Source organism: Falco punctatus, assembly GCF_963210335.1.
Source record: "Falco punctatus genome assembly, contig: scaffold_35, whole genome shotgun sequence".
In the NCBI taxonomy this organism is placed as follows: domain Eukaryota; kingdom Metazoa; phylum Chordata; class Aves; order Falconiformes; family Falconidae; genus Falco; species Falco punctatus.
Window position 1 is genome coordinate 384,687 of NW_027660155.1, and position 21,421 is coordinate 406,107.

The 21,421-nt window shown below is 54.7% G+C and overlaps 1 protein-coding gene across 2 annotated transcripts; it reads left to right on the forward strand.

Annotated features, from left to right (window-relative positions):
- The first annotated feature begins 1,790 nt into the window (after positions 1–1,790).
- Positions 1,791–18,230, forward strand: LOC308057758 (fas-binding factor 1 homolog). 2 transcript variants are annotated; one of them, XM_080411809.1, is made up of 31 exons: positions 1,791–1,874; positions 2,326–2,406; positions 2,747–2,774; positions 3,480–3,521; positions 3,845–3,935; positions 4,391–4,451; positions 4,983–5,033; positions 5,248–5,392; positions 5,929–6,009; positions 6,785–6,904; positions 7,761–7,914; positions 8,143–8,276; positions 8,719–8,821; positions 8,975–9,370; positions 10,024–10,101; positions 10,398–10,492; positions 11,205–11,263; positions 12,039–12,083; positions 12,175–12,309; positions 12,512–12,612; positions 13,038–13,244; positions 13,779–13,886; positions 14,194–14,333; positions 14,623–14,741; positions 14,871–14,993; positions 15,350–15,535; positions 16,296–16,472; positions 16,640–16,777; positions 16,879–17,011; positions 17,371–17,489; positions 18,045–18,230. In XM_080411809.1, exons 2-31 carry the CDS (start codon positions 2,404–2,406, stop codon positions 18,126–18,128), a joined length of 3,456 nt encoding a protein of 1,151 aa, XP_080267935.1. In that variant the 5' UTR covers positions 1,791–1,874; positions 2,326–2,403; the 3' UTR covers positions 18,129–18,230. The 2 variants fall into 2 exon arrangements, with proteins under 2 accessions (XP_080267935.1, XP_080267934.1); XM_080411808.1 differs by lacking the exons at positions 1,791–1,874; positions 2,326–2,406; positions 2,747–2,774; ... (2 more) ...; positions 4,391–4,451; positions 4,983–5,033 and having other exon boundaries at positions 5,095–5,392; positions 8,978–9,370.
- The last annotated feature ends 3,191 nt before the right edge of the window (positions 18,231–21,421 follow it).

The following is a 21,421-nucleotide window of genomic DNA, read 5'->3' on the forward strand; positions in this document are numbered from 1 at the left end:
TCTTGTTTCTGTCTGGCGGTTATCTTCTCTTTTACAAGCAGCATCCTGGACATCTGGCGGTTATCTTATTTTTCACAAGAGGCATCCTGGATATCTGGTGCCTAGTCTTTACATTATGCTTTACATAAATCTTAATAAACAATATCCTAGTCCATAGTTTCTTACAAACCATATAGGTTAAACGTTTTGAGAACACTCACCTTACAGAATGTTCAGAGGGCGAAATGTCCACTCTAGACCCTTCTTCTCTGGCAGGTGACATGGTGGTCTGGTGGTAAGAAAACCTTACATTGAAAACTGGGACCTGTCATTTGGCCATAGTGCCATGAATGTTACCATTAACAGACTTACCGGAGTGGTAAGCTCGGGAAGTGGGTTTGGGCCTTCATCTGGGCACGCAGTAGCCATTGTTGATCACGCGAATGGTCCGTGTATACCTTTGAACATGCGCATGCGCGATTTTAAAGCCCCACAGAATGTGTTGGAAAAATCTGGAAAGACCGCGCATGCGAAATCCCTATAGTCTAGCCATGATAGTGACACATGTTAAAAAAAAAAAAAAAAAGGGAATGTGTTAAGAAAAAGTTTTATTTTTAAGTTTTGGTTTTGTATGTTATTATTATATGTATTACCCAACTATGCCTATTGTAATTGTGACGTATTACCTTGTGAGTGTTACGATAAATGTTGGGATTGTGGAAAAAGGTTTACTTGCAGTGCCGAGAATGAAAGTAGCGTCTAATAAACAATAGGATAAAAAGAAAAAGGGGGGATTGTGAGAAACTATGGACTAGGGTATTGTTTATTAAGATTTATGTTAAGCTCAATAGGATAAAAAGAAAAAGGGGGGATTGTGAGGAACTATGGACTAGGGTATTGTTTATTAAGATTTATGTTAAGCTCAATGTAAAGTTTAGGCAACAAAATATATGAAAACGCTTATGCAAACAGCTACCAGACACTGCTTGTGAAAGATAAGATAACCGCCAGATGTCCAGGAACCGACAGAAACAAGACAGACAACCCCACATAAGGATATATGAGTGAAGGGTCAATACCTCCACTACTTCATGAACACGGGTAAAGATGTATAAAAAGGGACTGTTTGAACTGCTCAGGGCGGCAGTTGGTGGAGCGCAGACTCCCCTGCCGTCCAGCGCTGTCTTTGCTCATATTCTACTTGCTATAATTAATAAAATTTTAATTGGATTATGATCCGTTGTGGTCTCAATTTATAACAACGGGGGGGCTGCCGGGGTCTCCTGCGCCCAGCCTGCTGTGCTCCACAGGGGGCTGGGCGCTGGGTGCCCCATGGCGGGGCTGGGGGCTGTAATCCCCCGGTGCCTGGCCTGGGGCTGGCTCCTTGTGCTCCCGCTGGTGCCCGGGGGTCTCGAAAGGAGGGCTGGCGTTGCTCCTTGTTGGCGCCAATTAACAACAATTAAACACCAGGCCAGGGCGTTAAAGCCCCGCTTTGTGCCAGGGCACGTGCTGGGGGTGGCCGGGGGCACCGCAGCCGCTCTCAGCCCCTCGTGCGGGGGGTGCAGCGCTGGGGGCACCCCCAGCTCCGGCGGCCCGGCGGGGACTACACATCCCATCGTCCCGCGGGGGGGAGGGGCCGGGCCGGGCCGTGCCGTGCCGGGTGAGCCGCGGCCTTCCGGGGGCGGGTGTCCGGCGTGCTACCGGTGCGGGCTGGGGGGCTGCGGGCTCGGGGGGCTGGGGGTGAGGGGGCTGCGGGTTCGGGGGGCTGCGGGCTCGGCCCTGGGGGGCTGCGGGCTCGGGGTCTGGCGGGTGCTGGCGCGGGGCGCCGGGGTCAGGGGGCAGCGGGCGCCATGGCAACGGGATGCGCAGAGGCGGAGCCGGGGGGCGGTTGAGCGGTAAGTGGGGGGCTCCGCGCCTCCGGGCCGCGCACCCCTCGCCTCCAGCAGCGCTTTGCTTGTCCCAGGTCCCCGCGGGTGCCCCGGACCCAAGGGGGGGTGGGTGGGGGGGTTTCCCTCCCTCTGCCCCTGGCTGCTCCGCAGGCTCTGGGCTAAGCGGGACCCCCCGGGCTGTGCTGGGGTCGGGGGCGGCCGGAACCTTCACCCTCCCTGGTTCCCTGGGGGGGGTGTGATGTCCCCCCCGGGCTGCAGGAGCACGAAGCCGGTTTGGGGAGCGGGGGGGGGGTGTTTTTCACACTCAAATGGAGCCTTGTTGAGAGGGGCTCGGGGGGTGGGCGCGGCGCGGAGCCAGCCTGGCAGGCTGCAGCCCCCCGAGCCGGAGAGGGACATCTCTGTGGGAGAGGTGCCTCCGGCCGTGGTGGCACATCGGGGAACCCTCCTCTCCCTTCAGGCAGGAGGTTGGTGTGGATGTGACCAGTGGTGCCGGGTCCCCCTGCAACGTGGAAGAAGAATCCGTAAACGGACGCTGATGGTGAGCGTGGCCCTGCGGTGCGGGGCTGAGGCGGGGCTGGGAAATCCGGATCTGATGCTCTGGCAGCTCTGCCTGGAGGCAGAAGTGGTCCCAAGGGCTGGAGGGTCCTGCCCAGCTGGCAGTCGGGAGGGGCTGTGCTCACCCGTGTCTCTGAAGTTGGAAATACCTTTGTAGTTCTGCATTTCACGTGTCATTTCCCAAACAGCACGGGCAGGAGGAGGGCCTCGCTGCTGTTTATGGGATGCTCTGGAGAAACCTGCCTCTGGCTTTAGTGTGTTTTGAGAAAGTCCAGGACAGACTTGCTTCATTTTCTAATGAGGGAATTTTTCTTTCTCCCCAGGCTACAAAACCCAAGAAAAGTTTAAGAGGTACGTACATATGCTGCAGGCTTTCCTTTTGCTGTCCGTAGGTGCTTCGATCTGCTGGGAATGCCTGGGGCAGGGGGGGGGGACGACACTCTCAGGTGGCAGTCCTGGCTACTGAAATGTTTCATGATCCTTGTCTGAAAGCTGCAGATGGTTGAGTGCATCATCATGTCGTTCCTGAACCAGAAATTTTCACCTGCCTCTCACATCAAGCGGATTTGTTTATTGAGGTCCCACATTCCTTTCTTGTGGGCTTTCCCAAATTCAGGGGAGAATATAAGCATTTGTTTCAGTTCTTCCCATCACCTTATCCCTGTTTGGAGGGATACTGTTTGGAGGCCTCTTGCAGCCCCTGATACTGAAGCAGTGCTTTTGGGGTTGCCCAGGGACTCGAGATCCTGCGGGGTGAGAGCTCACAGGTTAAGTGCTGCTTGTGGCCAGTGACTAACTGAATACAAAGCAGCTGGTTCATTTGATAAAGATACCCCATTTCTGGCTAAGTGAAGCTAAATTTTTTATCCACAAAATACTGATCAGGTCCTGGCAGTTCTCTCTAGACTGACAAGGAAGGCCTGACGCTGATGATGCTTAAGACCAAAACTTTATTCTAGCAGATTTCCAAAGAGCAAGCCATACTGAAACTGGGAGCTTTCCTATGCCTGCTTGGTGAGCTCACCTGCCTCAACAGCTTAATTTGTCTCATTTCAGGCTCCATCGATGATGTGCTTGGTGACCTCCTGGGCTATGATGGTAAAACGAACCTTCTTCTCAGCTGAAAGGGCAGCGTCCTTCTATTCTTACTCCCCTCCTGGGAGCAGGAGGTGCTGGTGCAACAGCCATTGATCTGCAAGGGGGCTCCAGCTGTGAGGAGGGGATGGAGCAGGGAGCAGGGCTTCTCGGAGTCAGAGGCCATTGAATAGGCTGGACATCAGCTTTTGGGGAGGCAAAGTGAAGTTCACCTCTGATTAAAAGCCTCTGTGGCCCCGGGGTAGACAGCAGATCCCCCTTTGGAGTGCCTAGGTCAGGAATATGCCCGTGTCCATCATCCTCATCTCTCCCTGTCTTGTTTCCAGATGAAACCTCTGTTAAATCTGCCAAAGCTTCCCAGCCGGCTGTGGGCAGCAGTAGGAGAGCCCAGGACACTGGCTTGCAGGCCAGAAAGAAGTGAGTGCCTTTCAGACACAGCCTCTCCTGTGAGAGATCTCACTTGAAGATCTCTTTGTCCTCCCCAAATCCTTCTGATCTGCCCCATCCTTGGCTTTTCCACCTCCCTCCCTGCCCCAACAGTGATTGCCTGGGAAGGCGAGTTATCTTCTGCGATGCCTTTGGGAACTGGGAGCCCAGAGCCCGAAGCTTTCCAGCAAGAGTTGGGTGTCCCCCAGCCTTGTACATCTTCTGTAAATCTGCTTTGTAACAGTTGCTTAAATAGAGCAGTCCCAGCACTGCCGTCCTTTATCCCAGTGCTATTTTAGCCTCATTTTCTGCGTTGTACGATGCGGCTGGTGTGGCAGCCCTGTGTGGTCTCCTCTGCCTCCCGCTGCCTGGCCTGGCTTGGCTGTCCCTGGACACACTGGCCGAGCTCACGTGTGGTGCTGCTAACCCCCGGGCTTGTGTCATAGGTCCATTTTAGAAGATGATTTCTTCGACAGACTCCCTGCGAAGGACATAAATTCTGCAGAGGTGAGTCCAAGGTTCAGGAAAGAGCCTGGGAGTCCCGAGGGCTGGGGCTGAGCCGGGCCAAGGTTGCGGCGGTATCACCCCGGCCAGGTCAGCAGTGGCGTGCCAGCGATGAGCTGTGATGTCTGGCTGAAGAGGTAACCCCTCTCCAGCATCCCAGTGGGGTGGGGAAGACAGGACAGGGCGGGGGTGGTGGTGGAAGAAGGGCTTCCTGGTGCCTTGGGTGAGATGGAGCAAAGCTGGGGGGCACGTGCTGCTGCAGCCCAGCCTTCCTGCGTGCACTTTGGGTAAAGTGTTGTAGGAAGGACCTTCACCCAGAGCAACGGCCTTGGGTTTTCCTGATGCTTCTCCTAGAGGCAGCAGGATCTCAGCAAAGGAATTGGGGCACAGGGGGTTTCCAGAGAGGAGGACACCAGGAGGAGTTGGGCATGTATTCTTCTATCTCATAAAACGGATATCAAGGGATATGGGGTAAGGGGTGAGGAGTTTCCAAAAATCTCTTCCCCTCTGATGTCTCCCCTCCCTGGCATGCAGGGATCCAGTGTCTCCGACACAGACCCACAAGCTGTGCTGCAGACCCTGAAGGCAAGTCCTTAAATCCCCTCCATCTCCATCCATCCCCTCCATCTCCATCCATCCCCTCCATCTCCATCCATCCCCTCCATCTCCATCCATCCCCTCCATCTCCATCCATCCCCTCCATCTCCGCCCCAGCGCGCTGCCATGGCCTCCAGCACCAGCCTCCGAAGGGAGAAGCAGCTCTCACCCTGCTCCCCATCCTTGTCCTCTTGCTTTCCAGGATATGGACGACATGGAAGCTGATCTCCTGGGAATCCCGAAACCCAGTTCTGGGCCAGGGAAGGCAACTGTGAAAGGTCCTGGGAAATGTGACTTCTTGGGAGGAGGAGTAAAAAACACAGGGAAGCTGGTAGCTCCTGAGGAAGGTAAAAAGGAGATTCTGCTATTCTTTTCACACCCTGATTGTAAACGAGCAGGGATATTTTCCTATCCTTATCTGGGATACGGAGCAAAAAGTGGATTTGTTCCCTAAAATGCTTTTCCTGGTTGCTTTTTGCAGGAGTGTTATTCTGGCCATGTGTTATCCCTTAGGAGATCCCTGGACGTCACTCACACCAGCAGCCGCTGCCACCTCCCACCAAACACCACTCGGCTGTTCCCTGGGGCGGTGCAAAGTGTTTCTGGTGGGGAGCCCCCTGCTCTGGGGGCAAGGAGAGCCAGAGGAGCTGCATTTCAGATCTGCCAGCCCCTAAAGTGCCCTGATCTTCCCCTGGCCCTTTTCTCCTCTGCTTGCAAGGAGACCCCTCCGGAGAGATGTGCACCTGGCAGGGCTGTGGGGGGGTCTGTCCATCACAGCGGGTGCTTTTAGGGGGCTGCCACCCAAAAAGCGACCCTTAGCTAGGGTGGGACCGGGGCATTTCTGCAGTACCTTGTCTCTGAGAGCCGTGGCCTCTCTTTCTAGGAGAGAAAGTGCCTGCGATGGAAAAGAAGGCGCTCTCATCCCCTGCCGCTCCCCGACACAACAAGAAATTTAACTTTGAAGGTGGGATCTCACTTCACGCGGCTGCGGGGGGGCACTGGGGGCTCTGCCCGTGCTCTTTGCCTCCTCGGTTAGCTGGAGGCTTGACTGGTTAATAAGATACGGAGTCCTTCACCCCTATGATGCTAGTGCAAATGTAATCCTTCAGAGGTGACCAAAGGGAAAAAAAACCTCTGCATTCGAGGCCCTCCCCAGGACAGGACTGGGGGGTGATTCCTGGGGGCATTTGCATTTTTATATGTGCTTTGGTTTTTAATGATTGTAACACTTGGGAGCCCCTGTGTCAGGGGGGATTCTGTCCAGCTTCTGAACAGGGGAGTGGTTTCCTGGCACAGCTGAAATCTGGTTCTCAAAGCCTGTGCTTTAACAAAGATCAGGATCTGTTAAAATCTGTTAAAAAAAAAACAAAACAAAACAAAAACCCTAATGGGCTTTAGGTGATTTAGGTGGCCTTTCTCCCCTTTTTCTTTGCCTAAGCTGTGTTCAGGCATTAAAGCACCCAAATTTTTGAGTTATTTTCTTCCGGGAGGATGAAAACGTGGAAAAACTGAACGGAAATCTAAGTCTTTGAGTGTTTGAAGTTCAGGGAGACTCAAGGGTATCCCAGGTCCCTGCAGGACCCGCGCTCATGGCTTTGGGCAGATACACTCTGCTGTCCCCACGTGCACGTTGTGGGGAACAGTGGCTGGCGTAGTGCAGAGCTCTTCTTCTAAATAACGTTGCGTTTGTTTGTTTGTTTTGTTATTCTCTTTTCCTGTACCTGCTGGGTAATTCCCAGATTTAGATGATCCTTTGGCAGGACTTTTGTCTGATGAGGAGCAGGATGCTCCCAAGAAACCAGCTCCAACAGGCGCTAAAAGCAGCTCTGAGGAAAAACCAGAACAGAGCAAAGAGAAAGGTAAGTGGGGTTGCTCAGTGCATCCTCTTTGTATTACATAAATCAGCAGCATGGATTAGTCTGTGTGAGATCCAAAATGATTACATTGAAAGCCACCTAGTCCTACCTCTTATTAGCCAGTAACGTAATTTATAGAGCAGCTTGGTAACGGGGTTAATTGTGCCACAGCTCACCAAGTGCTTGATACTTGCAGTGCGCCGCAGATTATGGAGCTGAGCTTTCCTTTCCAGGAATGGAGGCTCTGATCTTACCTTTGACCTCATCCAGCCCGTTCTGCACGCATTGCCAAATGAGAACAAATTTTCTGGGTCAGGATTTGCGTGTCTGAGAGCAGCACCAGTCCGTGCCACACCACAACTGGGGCACCTCTGGGTGGGATCCAGCTGTGGCTGTGTTACAGGCACTTGTCCCTCTTGTTCCTGCAGCAGGGATGCTAATGGGTCTGAGGGTCCCCTAAAATCACCTTTCACCCTGATAAATCTACTCTGGATGCAAGTAGCAGCTGGTGGGTTAGGGCAAGGTCTAAGGTGTGTTGGTAGAGAGGGACTTTAGGCAAAAGGGGACAGGAATTATCTGACTGGAAACTTTCAAAGCTAAAGAAGCTCCTGGCGTTATCCAGAGCTGGAAACCCCAGTGTCAGTGGCACCCAGCAGTGTCCCAGCAGTGGATGCATGGCTGCAGACCAGGCAGTAGTGCATTGCCGCTGTGTTACTTGCTGTGAGATCTGTTCGCTGATCTTAAAAATTACTTTTTAAATGGTCCTGAGAGATAAGAGCAGGCAGGGATGCTTTGATCTCCTGTTTAAAAAAAAAAAAAGCCCTGATCAAACCTTTACCATGTGTGATCCCATCCACAGAGCCACCTCCACCCCAGACGCCCCTGCACACCGTGGCCCCGGTCCAGAGGAGGGCTGAGCTCACTTTTGAAGATACTGATGACGACCTGATGCATGCGCTGGGACTTGGCAGTGGCTCAAAAGGAGCTGAGAAGCAGGGAAAGAAGGCAGAAAAGTAAGGGCAATGAAGAGGCAGTGAGAGTAAAGCAGGGGATGGCTTGTGCGTTGGGATGGTGCCAGCATGCTGTGGGGGGGGGGTGCTGGAGCTTCTGCCTGTGGGTCCCAGAAAGGGGCAAGAGCAGCCTCGTTTCACAGAGAAGAGCCAGAGCACCCTGGCAAGGCTGTGTGACAAGAAACAGCCCTGCCTCCCAGGGAAACCTATCTGCCACTGTGTCACCAACAGAGAGGTGCTCCGGCCAGCCCGCTCCAAGCTGGATGAGTTGCTGGGACAAAATTCTGTGGCCAAAATCCTGGAACAGCCAGGCACAGGAGAGCGCAGAGAGTTCAAACTGGATAAGAAGTACCAAAAGCAGCCAGGTGAGCGTGGCCAGGGATGCTGGGAAGGTCTGCAGAGGTGATGGCGTTGGCTTGGGAGGGCGAGATTGATTTCTAATGTCCTTGAAGGGGAAATACCCTTTCTGTAGTGGTCAGCAGGGTGGCTAATGGGCTCCCAGTCAGCTCTGGGGCAAAGGTGACTGATGCAAAAGTGTTGTACCCTGCCTTCGAGGCAGCCTGGGGGCATTTGCACAGCAGCTGTAACTCAGTTGCCTTTGGACATGGACTGATTCTCAGCAAAGCAACTTTTCCCAGCCACGTGGAGGAGACACGTTGCTTGCAGGTTTCCAGGGAAGATGTTTCCAGCTGTGTCTTCCCAGAGGCAGCAATCGCAGTGGGAATTGCAGGGGAGGAGGAGGAGGGCTGGTGTCTTTGCAAACAGCCGCTCCTCTAGGCGCTGACTCAAAGCTGCTTGTCTGAACAGAGAAGGAAGACGGCTGGGACAAGGAGGATTTTGTCTTTGGAGCGTACCAGCCGACGGTGGCCTCCATGCCCAAGGGCCAGCCGGCGAGGAGGCAGCCTGTGAGGTATTGTGCTCTGCGTGTGGAGCTCCAGCCAGCAGCCACGCTGCCCCCGCGGCAGAGCGGGCAGGGTCCCCGGGCAGGGTCCCCGGGCAGGGTCCCCGGGCAGGGTCCCCGGGGTCCTCTCACAGGCACGTATGTGACTGCTTCTCCTTGCAGCAGGTTTCCAGCCGAGAACAGCAGCGAACCAAAACCAGAACCCCGCTCCAAATCTCCTCCTTCAGCCAGGCACAGCCCTGTGCGGAGCAGCCGGACTCGAGGTGACTGGCTGGGCTTGAAAGATGAGGATTTTATGGATGCGAAGCCAACATCTGCAGCAAAAGCCAATCCTGCAGTGAGCTACCCCAGCCCTGGCACAGCCCAGCAGCCCGGCCCCACCAGCCAGCTCCCGGCTGCAGAGGCAGCGCTGGCTAAACCTGACCCGCTGGAGGAAGACAACTGGCTGAGCGCTGCCTTGTCTCGCAAGAAAGCCCAAGCACAGGCGAAGGCTCAGGAGCAAAGTGCCAAGCCCTTGGAGTCCCCAGAAGGAGGGCTGGATCCCCACGCTCCTGTCAGGTAAAAGCACAGCTGGTGGCCACAGGGCTCCCATCATGCAGCTGCTCCAACAGGACGTCTCAGAAATCCTCTGCTCGGATTTAAGAAATCCATTTTAAGTGCTCTCTTGCCTCGGGTTGGGTTAATAACGCAGAGGTTTCTCCCACTGGTGCAGCCTGCAGGGCCATCGCACCTCTGGGCTCTCCTTCTAGTCATGGCTGAGATTGCACGTGCTGCCCCAGGTCCTGTGGGATTGTCCTGGATCAGCATACCCCCACGAGCTCCACGCATGCTCCTCATTCCTGCCTTCTTTCCCCTTCGTTCCTCCTAGTTCCAGGAAAACCACCTCCTCCAGCTGAGTTGGCACAGACAGGTTCAGGCTTGTGCCATTGGGATGGGACTCAGAAGTGAATTGCAGAGAAGCAGCCGCGTGTGTCGTGGGCAGGGGCATGTTGCCCAGGGGAAGGGGGTGGATGCAGCAAGGAGGAACTGGTGTTCCTCCAGAGATGGAGGTTCTGAGGTGTCTTTGCTCCCTCTGAAGCCAACAGGTTGAATCCTGCCGCAGCTGAGTGGGATAGGTTTTCACCTGCAAGGCAGGAACTGGTGTTGAGGGAAAGGATCTTGTCTTTCCTTGCCTCCTGGGCTCTCCCCCATGGGATGTTTTTTGCTTGCAGCCAGCCAGCCAGCCCCACAGGAGCACCGCAGCAGGCAGCTGTCCCGCAGGACCAGGCAGCGAGTGCAGATGGCTCCAGGTGAGGCCTCCTTCACCTTTCAGACACCTCCACAAGGGAGAATTCCTGTGGGAAGCGGCTGCATGTGTAGGTGGGGGAGCGGGGAGGGCTGGTAGCCAGCCGTGACCACTTTGGTCTGGGACCTGTGTAACCGGGAAGGAAGGCAGCGCTGAAGGATCGTCGGGCCCTTGCCTGTTCGATCGCAGTGCGACAGCCAAGCTTTAAACTTGCAAAAATGCCAAGCGGGATAATGTCTGCGTGCCTCTCCCTGCGCTGTGACACTGCTGTGCGTCACTTGTGTCTCTGTGCCCACGCAGGCAGCCGGTCCCCTGGCTCAGCACCACGAAACAAGCCTCGGTTCAACCATCGGATCCTGCGAAGGGGCATCCCTCCAGAAATGCCGGTGCCTTGGGTGCGTTTCCTGTGGTTGTACGGTTCGGGCAGCAGAGATTTGTACAGTTTGGTATGCGGAGAAGGGTCTCCCTGCCCTGAAAAAAAACCAAAACCAACCCCCCAAAAAAAGGCAGGAACCACAGCACTTCCCTTGGCCACATGAATGCTGCCCAGGCTTTGACCAGCCATTGTCGGAGCAGGTTGCTGAGCTGCAGGATCCCACCATCCCCATGTCTGCTGGTGTGCTGGGGCACACTGAGCTCCGCAGTGCTGCCTTTGGGGTTTCGGAAGGCTGTGAGGGACTCGCTTTGCCGGAGCAATGGGTGTGCATAAGTTCACGCTGCCCCATCTGTCTTCCCTTTGCTGCCCCCACACTTGTCCCACCAGTGCTATGTGCTGGAAAGACCCCCTTCTGCTCTGGGCTGTGGCTGTGCGCCGGTTCAGAGGCCGCTGAAAGTGGCTTAGGGGACCCAGTCTCCTCCCTAGGTGATGGAGATGGAGGAGGAGCTGTGCCTTGTCCCTTGATTTACTCTGCAGAGCAGAGTCCCACCGTTGTGTGTGGAGTGGGGATGCAGACACGGACAAGCCTGTCTGACCCTCTGCCCTCATTGCCAGCTCCCAGAGCGGAGCGCGACCCTCATCGCTGTGCCCAGGAGACCCAGGCCCTCATCCTGCTGGGAGGGGATGGTTCCCATTGCTATATTCAAATTATGGACTTGTCCAATTTTCAGCCTCTACAGGCTCATTCCCAGGAAAGCAGGAGGCACCAGGCCCTGCCCCGCTCACTCAGGTAGGTGTGCTGGGTCCGTGCCCCGAGCGGTGCAGGATCAGGGCAGCGATCGCGAGCCCTCCGCTGCCGACTCGCCGCCATCCCGCTCTGTCCGTGCTCCCTCGGCCTGAGGAAGGATGTGCCCCACTTTGCATCTCTGGGAAGCCGTGTCCATGGAGGCAAAGAGTTTGGAGCTCCCCGAGGTGCCACAAGTTGCGTTTATCAGGCCAAAGCATGGGTGCTATGGATGCTTTGTAAATCATGTGTGTTTATAGCCCTGCATGGCCTGAGCAGCATTTACACAGTTCCCCAGGCATATATACATATTATATTAACTAGACAACAGAGGCTCCAGGTGATAAAGGACTTTTTCTTCAGTTGATTTTCCCCAGTATAGTGTTGAAGATGCTCTGAGATTATTTCTAGACAACTGAAGGAGAATTGAAGCCTTTCACAGAGAAGGCAGCTCTTGCTTGGTCTTTGAAGCCTCTCCTTCTCATCCAGCTGGGCTCCTCGCCCTGCCCTGGTGGTGGGACACATGTTGTCTCCCAGAGGGCTTGTGGTCTCAGCCTTGATTCTGCCCCCAGAGAAGGAAGAGCGCAGCATGCTTGTGTCTGGGGTGGGGGCTGCCGAGTGTCACCTGGGGAGAAGGGACCCACGCCAGCACGGGGATTGGGCTGGGGAGGGGGTGGGGGTGGTACTGCAGTAGGCTGGAGATGGATCGCCGTTTCCAGGCTAGGAGGAGATGTTCTCCCCAGGGCTTTACCTCCCTGAGAGCATCCCTGTGTCTCCGCAGGTTCCTGCACCCAGGGCACATGTCCAGGCTGCCCCGCAGCTGCAGGTAAGGCAGGTGCCTTCTTTTGGAGGCTGATGGCCGCACCACAAAGCCACTGATCCTGAAGGGCCTCGATCTTCTCTCTCCATCCTTGTAGGCAGAGTTCTCAGCCCCGGGCTTGCAGCATGAGACGAGGCAGGGGGCTCCCGCAGCCCAGCTCCATGAGGATGCATCAGGCTGCCAGGCAGCGCTGCTGAGCGCCCAGGCCCGTGTGGCAGAGCTGGAGAGCCAGGTGAGCCCCATTGCCTGCTGAATGGGGGACCACGGGTGACCCAGAGGGAGGAGAAGGAGCCATATCCTGTCCCAATAGCATCAGGGTGACAGGGGAGAGAGGTGAAACCTCCCTGTCCAGAGACGCCTATGGCCACCAAGTGCTGCTGTGGGAGTTCTGTCCCCAGGGCAGCACAAGGACTTTCTCTCCGGGTGCCTGGCAGGTCCGAATGCTGGAGCTGGAGCGGACACAGCACAAACTGTTGCTGGAAAATCTCCAGCAGCGGCACCAGGAGGAACTGAATCTCCTTGAGAGCACCCACAGGTACCAGCCTCTCACCTGTGCTTCCCTCCTCGCCTACAGCTCTGTCTCTCCTGGGGTGGGAGTGCTGGGATGCTTCCCAAATCCGCCCCTGGGGCAGGTGGGCGCAGAGCCATGTCGATGTGGACGTGGTGGGGGCAGAGAGCAGCCCCACAGGTGAGCCAACATGGGAGTCCACTCTCACCACCACTGTCCCCTGGGTGACAAGGAGGAGGGGCTGGTCCCATTGCCAGCGCACCCCCAACCAGGCAGCACAGTGGGCAGTAGCAGGAGGGTTCAAGGCTCAGGTCTGCGTGTTTCGCCATGCACACAGCAACACTGATCTGCTCGCAAACCCCTGTGTGCGCTCTGCGGGGGGGGGGGGGGGGGGAGTGCTGGGTATTGCTGTGGAAGCAACACTTCTTCCTGGCTGTGACCTCTCGGGGCAGGAACCAGGTGAAGGTGGTGGAGGACACCTACGGGCAGCGGGAGGAGAGGCTGCGGCTGGAGAAGGAGCAGCTGATGGCTCAGCTCCTGCTGCAGAGCCAGGATGCGGAGCGGGCACGGGCAGAGCTGCTGGCGCAGCACCAGCAGCGCCTGGCCACGCTGGAGCAGCAGAACAAGCTGGAGATGGAGCGTCTGCAAGAGCTGCAGAGGTGAGAGTGGCACGAGTGGCACACACGTGTGGCTGGTACCCACAGTCTCAGCGAAGGAACCAGGGAGTGGTTTGGGGACATGGTGAAAGGAGAAACCAGACTCCAGAAGCACTGGGTTGTGGGCAGCTTGGTGCCTTTTGGAACGGGGATTTGCTTTGTAGGTGGACACAGGGAGATCTGACTGGAGACGTGGTTTCAGAGTGAATGCATTGTATTTTGAAAGATGCTGAACCCAATGTTTTATCTTCCCCCAAATCTCTTTTATTCAGGTCAGTGAGTTCAGTGAGTCACTGATGTCCACATAGTTTGGGTCAATGACAAATCAGTTTTTGGTAGAGGAGCTCATAACCCCAAAATTGGGCCCATCCCAAATGTGGATGCCTGTCGGTGGAATGCCCCAGGACAGACCCCCATGCCAGCTCAGCTCCTGGCACCTGATTCTCAGCCCCACAACCAAGCCTCTCCCACAATGCCTATCATGGGGAGCACTGGTTTGTGCCAGCCTGTGGCAGGCTCCTTCCCCGTGTCCCGCAGGGTGTCTGTCCAGGAGATGCGCAAAGACCACGAAGAGCAGCTCCAGCGGCTGAAGCGGCTGAAAGACCAGGAGATCGATGCAGTGACCAGCGCCACATCGTACACCAGGTACTGACAGTTGTGTTCCCACATTGGTCCCTGGCCACAGCATTCCCTGTCCTACACGAACCAGGCTTGGACCATGGCAACAGGGGCCATCCCCTCTCCCACCCACTGCCTGCGGGGATGCTGAGCTGTGTAATACCCGTCAGTGCCCCCCGGAAGCAGGAGCTGCATCTTCCTACTGCTCTGCTGTGACCCAGAGAGGTTCAGGGCAGGGCTGCCCGGCCTTTGGGCCACCAAATATCCCCCTCTCCATTGCGGTGAGATGAAGTGTGTCCCACAGGGGTGACCCTCCCCTCACTTCTCTCTGCAGGTCTCTGAATGGCATCATCGAGCGGATGGAGAAGTTCTCCAGCAACTTGCATGACCTCTCGCGAAAGGTGGAGGCCACACACCACACCACCTCCCAGGAGCTGGCCATGGGGGTACGGCAGCGGGACGAGCAGCTCAAGGGTATGTCTGCTATTCCTCTGTGCCGGAACGGCTGCGGGGTCTCCACCGGAGCTGGGGGTACCCAGAAAACAAGGAGAAGTTGCTCTGAGTCAGCCAGAGGCTGGGAGCTGAGGCTGGCAAAGCCTTGCCTGCCTTGGTCACTGGACATCTCGGGGTCTTCCCTTTACAAAGCAGTGTCCTGGGGATGTGCCAGGGGTGATGAGCACAAACACACACAGTTTTTCTGTGAACATGGTGTGGATAGAAGGGAAGAACTTCCCGCCTCATGCTGCTCGTGCCTCTCCCCAAGTGCTCCAGGACAGGCTATCGCAGCAGCAGAGGGACATGGAGGAGGAGCGGAGCCGACTCCAGGAGGTGATCGCTAAAATGGAGGCCAGGCTGAGTGAGCAGACTCGGCTGCTGGAGCAGGTGAGCCCACACTGTGTCCTCTGCCCGGGTCGGCCCTCCTGTCTGGGTATGGGGTATGTGTCTCACCAACTGGAGGTTCCTGGCCTGGAGGTTGTGAATAGCATCTGTCACCTCTGTGTCTGAACGCAGGAGCGATGGAGGGCAACGGCAGAGCAATCCAAAGTGGAATTACTGCAGCACTCACTGGAGGAGCAGCGGCGAGTCATGACCCAGCAGCTGTCCATGGAGCGAGCAGAGCTGGAGAGGGCGAAGGTGAGGTGGGGCAGACATCTCCAGGGCTGCACTGCATTGTGTGGTGGAGGCAAGAGCTGGGTGCTGGGCTGCAGCATCCTTCTGCAGCTCTCTGCCTCCTCAGCCTCACACAGGGGGAATCGCAGTCAGGCCAGCCCTCTGGCTCACGGATGCAGGAGGCCGCGGTGTGTGCGCATGGCACGTGCTGGTTCTTGAGGAACACGGGACCAGAGCTCACGGTGACAGGGTTCACACCAGGCACCGTGGGCTTGAACCAGCCCCTAGATGTTGCACGGCAGAGATGGGTTAAAGGAGAAAAATCCTGTGGCGAATGGGACTTAGTGCTTCTTCTCTCCCTCTCTGGCAACGCTCCCCAGAGTGCTCTGCTGGAAGAGCAGAAGTCCGTGATGCAGAAGTGCTCGCAGGAGCAACGGAAGCTGGCAGCCGAGTGGGCTGAATTTCACACCCAGCAGCAGCTGAGGAAGGAGCAGATGGAGCGCAACATGGACCGAGCCCTGAAGATGGACTCACAGAGAGAGGGCACCATCATGAGCCTGGCCAAGGTACCACAGTAGAGCCCCTCTCCATGGCCTCCAGCACCACCTGGCAGCTCACGGATGGGTCCTGCCCACCGGGGAGATGTTCAGCCCTGCCTTCAGGTGTTTAAAACAAGTTTTAAGAGACATCACTGCGGTGGTGAGAATCGGGCTGTTCCAGGAGCAGCCTCCACCAGCCTGTTTTAGATGTTGACTGAAGCATCAGTCACCTCTGTCTCTCCCCTTTGCCTGTGAGGAGTTTGGGCAGCCAGACCAGGCACAGCCACCTCCATTGTAAGTCTGGTGAGAGGAAACCCCCATGGTGGGTTAAACAGAACCTCCCCATGCCATGGGGACATGTTTGGAGCCAGTTCTCCCCCCTGGAGCTGTCCAGAGGAGATGTGTGGCACAGACTGTGGCAGGGCTGCATTTCTGAGGGCTACCAGGGTGGAAAATAACCATTCAGGCTGGGTGTTTCCACTGCTGACAAACTGCCAAGCCTTGAGCATGTTTTAGAGTGTGTAGCATGGGTGAGGGGCTCCGTCCTTTCTGGGGAAGGAGTGTGTGTGTGTGTGTGTGCCTGTACAGTCCCAGCTCTGCCAACCCTGGTGCCCAAGGGTGGGTGGATGAGAGCATTGGTTGGGTACCTGGTGGTGTTGCTCTGCACCCCAAACTGGCAAACACAAGAAGGAAAACAGGGGCAGATCTCTCCCATCACTTGGGGGGACATGAGATAGTGTCCAGGATAGGGCAGGTAGTGCGTTGATTTTCCCCATGCCCATCCTAGGAGCAGGCAGAGCTGAAGATCTGGAGCCATGAGCTGAAAACCAGGGAGGAGCAGCTGGTGAGGGACAGGGAGCTGCTGGACAAGTCCTGGCAGGAGCTGAGGCTGGAGAAGGAGAAGGTGGGCAGGGCCACACTGCGCATCCAGCAGCAGGAGGAGCAGATTAAAAGCACGACCAAGGTAAGTGAAGCATCTGCGCTGCAATTCACAGCTGGGGTTTCACATCCCTCCTTGAGTGCTGAATCCCAGCGCTGTCCTGGGAGGGGAACAGGGGGTGCACAAAGGAGCCCTGCCCCAGGGCAGCGAGGGTCCCTGTCCCCAGCCTCCTCAGCTGCTCTGCCTTGCAGCTCTCATCCCAGAAGTACAAGGAAGGGGAGCAAGCCCTGCAAGAGGCGTGCAGGATAGAGTCCGAGCACCAGAGGAGGCTGCAGGTCATGGAGCAGCAGCTGGAGCAGCTGAAGCAGCAGGAACAGCGTCTTCACGAGGCAAAGACTCCCTTGCCTTTCCTTCTTGGCCTGGGGCCGCTGTGCCAAGGGCCTGAACCTTTGCCAACAGTTTCTCTCTCTTTCTCCCGGGGATGGGGCAGGAGCGGCTGAGCATGGCTCGCCAGAGGAGACAGCTCGAACAGATACGTGAGGAACTGCCCACCAACTCTGCGATGCTGCTGAACACAAACCAGGGCCTCAGTGCCCCTAGGAGAGGCCTCTCCAGCACACCGTGTAAGGCTTCCTGCACGCTGCTGGGGGAGGGGGGGGACAGGACATGCTGGGGGCCAGTTGCACTTGTATTCCACTTCTCAGGAGGCTTGGGATGTTCCTGGGGGCTCATCACACACTCAGATGTGAGTTGGCCTCCTCACATCCTCTGAAGGAGCTCAGCAGAGACCTCTGAGCCAGGGCAGTGCCAGGAGGGGGCAGAGGGGGCAGGAAGGGAGAGGCAGGTGGATTAAAGGCCGTTTGCAGTGGGAGGTTGGGGAGGACCCTGCTGCAGGGACATGCAGGCAGCAAAAAAAGGGACACTTGTCCGTCTGCTGTTCCTCTAACGGCAGCGGTACCACACGGTTGGGCTCTTGTTCCAGGTTTTCCACTTCCCACCAGCGCGCTCCCTTGGCATAGCCCAGGGGGTAGCAGGGACACTGGGGCTGGCCCCACCGAGCTCTACGCCACATTGTTGCTGCTGAAGCACAGGGCCCAGCAGGTGAGGTGGTGGGAAACCAGGGCTGGAAAGGGCTTCAGACCAGCTGGGTGGGAGCAGGGCTGGGTGAAGCCTGGGTTGAGCCTGACGGCCACAGGGTGGGTGTGAGATCGTTGCTGGGCTGGGTGGGCTCGCAGAAGCCGTGGGCACCTAGAAGAGTGATACCAGCAGCAAGGGTTGGTGCGTCCTCACGGCTTGTTTCAGGCTGGTTGATAACATCCTTGGCTTGATGGCGTTGCCCCATCCCTGGGTGGCAGAAGCCAGCTCTGCTGGGCTCTGGCTTCATGATGTCCCCATCCTCAGCCCCCTCCTTCCCTGCTGGGTCCTTCCCCAGGCAGGGATGCTCTTTGAGCCTTCCTCTGTGGGCCTCACTCGGTGTGAGGTTATGGGCTCTGTGGGGAGCCCATACACCCCGGGGGCTACCACAGATGGGTACCTGCCCGCTGCTCGCCGCACGGAGGAGGGTTTGGGATACTCCCATCACTCGTGAGCAGCACCCTGGCCTGTGACCCCATTTCTGTGGCACTCTGATATCCGTGCCATCTATCCCTCTCTTAGGACCATGATTTCTTAGAGAAGGAGCAGTTCTTCCTGGACACCCTGAAGAAAGCAACCTACAACACTTCATCTCTGTCAGGCTGAGGAGGTGGCATCCCCACGCACCCCAAGGGATGGCTGTGCCTGTCCCCGCAGGAGGCTGCTGTGGAGGAAAATAAACAATAAATAATCCCAGTTCTCTGCTGAGGAAGTGTCCTCTTTAAAAGCAACCTCGGAGTGTTCAGAGCGTGAAATCCATCCCTGGGCTGGGAAGTCTGGCCTCCATCCCTCAGGGCCAGTGTCCCTGGCCACCTGGCAGGCACTGCTGGGAGGCAGTGGCCACCGTGGGTGTGAGAAACTATGGACTAGGGTATTGTTTATTAAGATTTATGTTAAGCTCAATGTAAAGTTTAGGCAACAAAATATATGAAAACGCTTATGCAAACAGCTACCAGACACTGCTTGTGAAAGATAAGATAACCGCCAGATGTCCAGGAACCGACAGAAACAAGACAGACAACCCCACATAAGGATATATGGGTGAAGGGTCAATACCTCCACTACTTCATGAACACGGGTAAAGATGTATAAAAAGGGACTGTTTGAACTGCTCAGGGCGGCAGTTGGTGGAGCGCAGACTCCCCTGCCGTCCAGCGCTGTCTTTGCTCATATTCTACTTGCTATAATTAATAAAATTTTAATTGGATTATGATCCGTTGTGGTCTCAATTTATAACAATTTCTGGTGCCGTGACTCGGATAAGGAACAGTGGGCTTTGGTCCTCCGGGGGGGCGCCCCGCGACATTTCGCGGCCCCGCGACCAACAGCTTACTCCAACCTTACCGACGAACCTAAATTCTAGAATAATGAGCAAAGGAGAAACCGGTAAAATCCCATAAAAATTCTGTGCACGGGAGTCCGGACGAAGACGCAGGATGCGTAAGTATATTGCGAAGTTGTTCGCAAGGTTTGCCGTTCGGGCGGGATTGGGTTTCCTGGAATATAACGAGTGAGAGGTTCGATATACTGAACCAAGCGAGTGTGGACTCTTAAGTACTGCGTCTCCCATCTCCCGCGAGGGACTGGGCCAGGAACAAGGGGAGCGAGTGAGTGTGTGTTTGTGGATATTCCAGAAGATGGGGGCGAAGGGCAGCAAGCCTTCGAATCCCATGGGAAGGGTACCCACTGTACCTAAGAATACCCCTCTGGCATATATCTTGGACAATTGGAGATATTTCCCTGGAACCCTAGGGAAAGATAAGCAGAAAGTGATAGAATATTGTACTAAGATATGGGGAGGGAAGAAGATTTCTAAAAATGTCTTTTGGCCAGTCTATGGGTCAGAAGAAGATTGGGTAAGACAGCAATTAAACCTCTGGGTTAATAATAAAAAAAAACCCTTAACCCGGAGGAGAGTCAATATGCGGAGGTGTGGCTAAAAAACCGGGAGCTAGACTTTACCCGCTGAATGAAATAAAAAAACTAAACAAAAGAAAAAGAAGGGAGAGTTAGACGAAACCCTTCTAACCCCCCCTCCTTACATTCCTCCTCCTGCTCCTGCAGAGGTCCCCAGAGCGCCCACTCCCCCACCAGAGTCGGAACAAGGGTCTCCCCCTCTTCCTAGACGCGTAACTAGAAGTCAAAAAGGGGCAGCTCAAATATACCCCCTAAGAGAAAAGCCCATGGGGGGACCTCAACCTGTGATCGGATATATTTCTGTGCCTCTAAATTCGGCTGAACTACGAGATTTTAAAAGGACCGAGATGGGACACTTAATTGAGGACCCACTCGGAGTGGCAGAAAGATTAGATCAATTTCTGGGACCAAATCTTTATACTTGGGATAAGATGCAATCTATCCTTTGTCAATTATTTACTACCGAGGAAACCCAGGGACCCCAAGCAGATATTAAATGGCCACTCCAAAGACCTAATTGGGATAATCAGGATCCGGCGCATAGAACTCATATGCAGGACCTGAGAACTATAGTAATTCAGGGGATTAGAGAAGCAGTACCCCGTGGCCAAAATATCAATAAAGCATTTAATGAAATGCAAAAGAAAGATGAGAGCCCCACTGAGTGGCTGGAACGACTGAGGAAAGCCCTTCAGCTGTACTCTGGGGTAAATCCAGACAACCCTTTAGGGCAAGCGCTCCTCAAAACTCAGTTTGTGGCAAAATCATGGGAAAAACTTTAGCGGAACACTTCAGCAGGAGAGGACAGATAAGGGTGAAAGAAATAATTAAGCAAGAAAAGCAGATGGCCAGCAAGGGCATAAATTACCTTAGACTGATAAGAACACTGCAAATGAGCAAAAGGTGAAAAGTACACCATGAGGAAGACCTACAGCCTTCCTCCCATAGACCACTGCCCACATTCTAAAGACCCCGGCCCACAATTTTTGGAAGAATCTGCGCAAGCGTGAAAGACTGATAAGCTAATTAGCATATGAAGCGAGGGTAGGCGGGTTCAGGTAATGAATATGTATAGGCGTTAATGGAATATTCATTGTTTCAAGCTTATTTGCTGCAGTGTTGCTTATTTTGGTTACCGGATTTATGGAATGTGGAATTTGACTTTGATAATTGTTACTGTGATTTTGGCTATATTTTTGATAATAATAGTGAGCTCTTGGTGTTGCTGTAGAAAGATACCTGTGTGTTGCATTTTGTAAGTAGTAATTCTGTAAGTGATAAGTGTGTTCTGTGAGTGTAAGCTGGGAAAAATGGGAGGAAAGCAGAGTGGTGGGATTTTAAAGAAAAATCCGCTAGGGTGTGTTTTGAGTCACTGGAAGGATATTGGAGGATCCGCTGGTGGAAATGTGAATAGGAAAACATTGATAAAATATTGTAATCAATGGTGGCCGCTTTATAAGCTGGAATGTGGAGAAAAGTGGCCTTTTAATTAATAATTACAAGGTTATTAATAATTGTTATACTCATTTATGCTGGAAATGTGAGAACATTTCTGTATTCAGTATATTACAAATGTTGGTATGTGGTTATTGTCTTGAACATCCGAGGGGTGAATGTGAACCTCTGTATGTTTTAAAGTGTATATGGTGTAAAGAATTATTATATGTATGGTGGCGACAAGAAATTGAACGCCCTGACTGTAAGGTTTGGACGCCTTGGGATAAGAGAGAGAGCTGTAAGTGAAATTAGAGTCTCTGTGGCTGGGATAGCGATTGAGATAATAGTAAGAAAGGTCACTGGAAGGAAATGGGGGGGGCAGCTGGGGGAAGCGTGAATAAGAGAACTTTGGCTAAGTACTGCAATCAGTGGTGGCCCCTGTATAAGTTAGGGGACAGAGAAAATGGCCCTTAAACGGCACACTGAATTATAATGTTTTGCTAAAATTAATGTTATTTTTAAGGCGAGAGGAAAAATGGGATGAA

Coding starts and splice junctions, on each gene's coding strand:
- LOC308057758 (XM_080411809.1), top strand. Junction 2,775..3,479: donor ACCCAAGAAAAGTTTAAGAG/GTACGTACATAT, acceptor GTCTCATTTCAG/GCTCCATCGATGATGTGCTT. Junction 16,778..16,878: donor AGGAACAGCGTCTTCACGAG/GCAAAGACTCCC, acceptor GGGATGGGGCAG/GAGCGGCTGAGCATGGCTCG.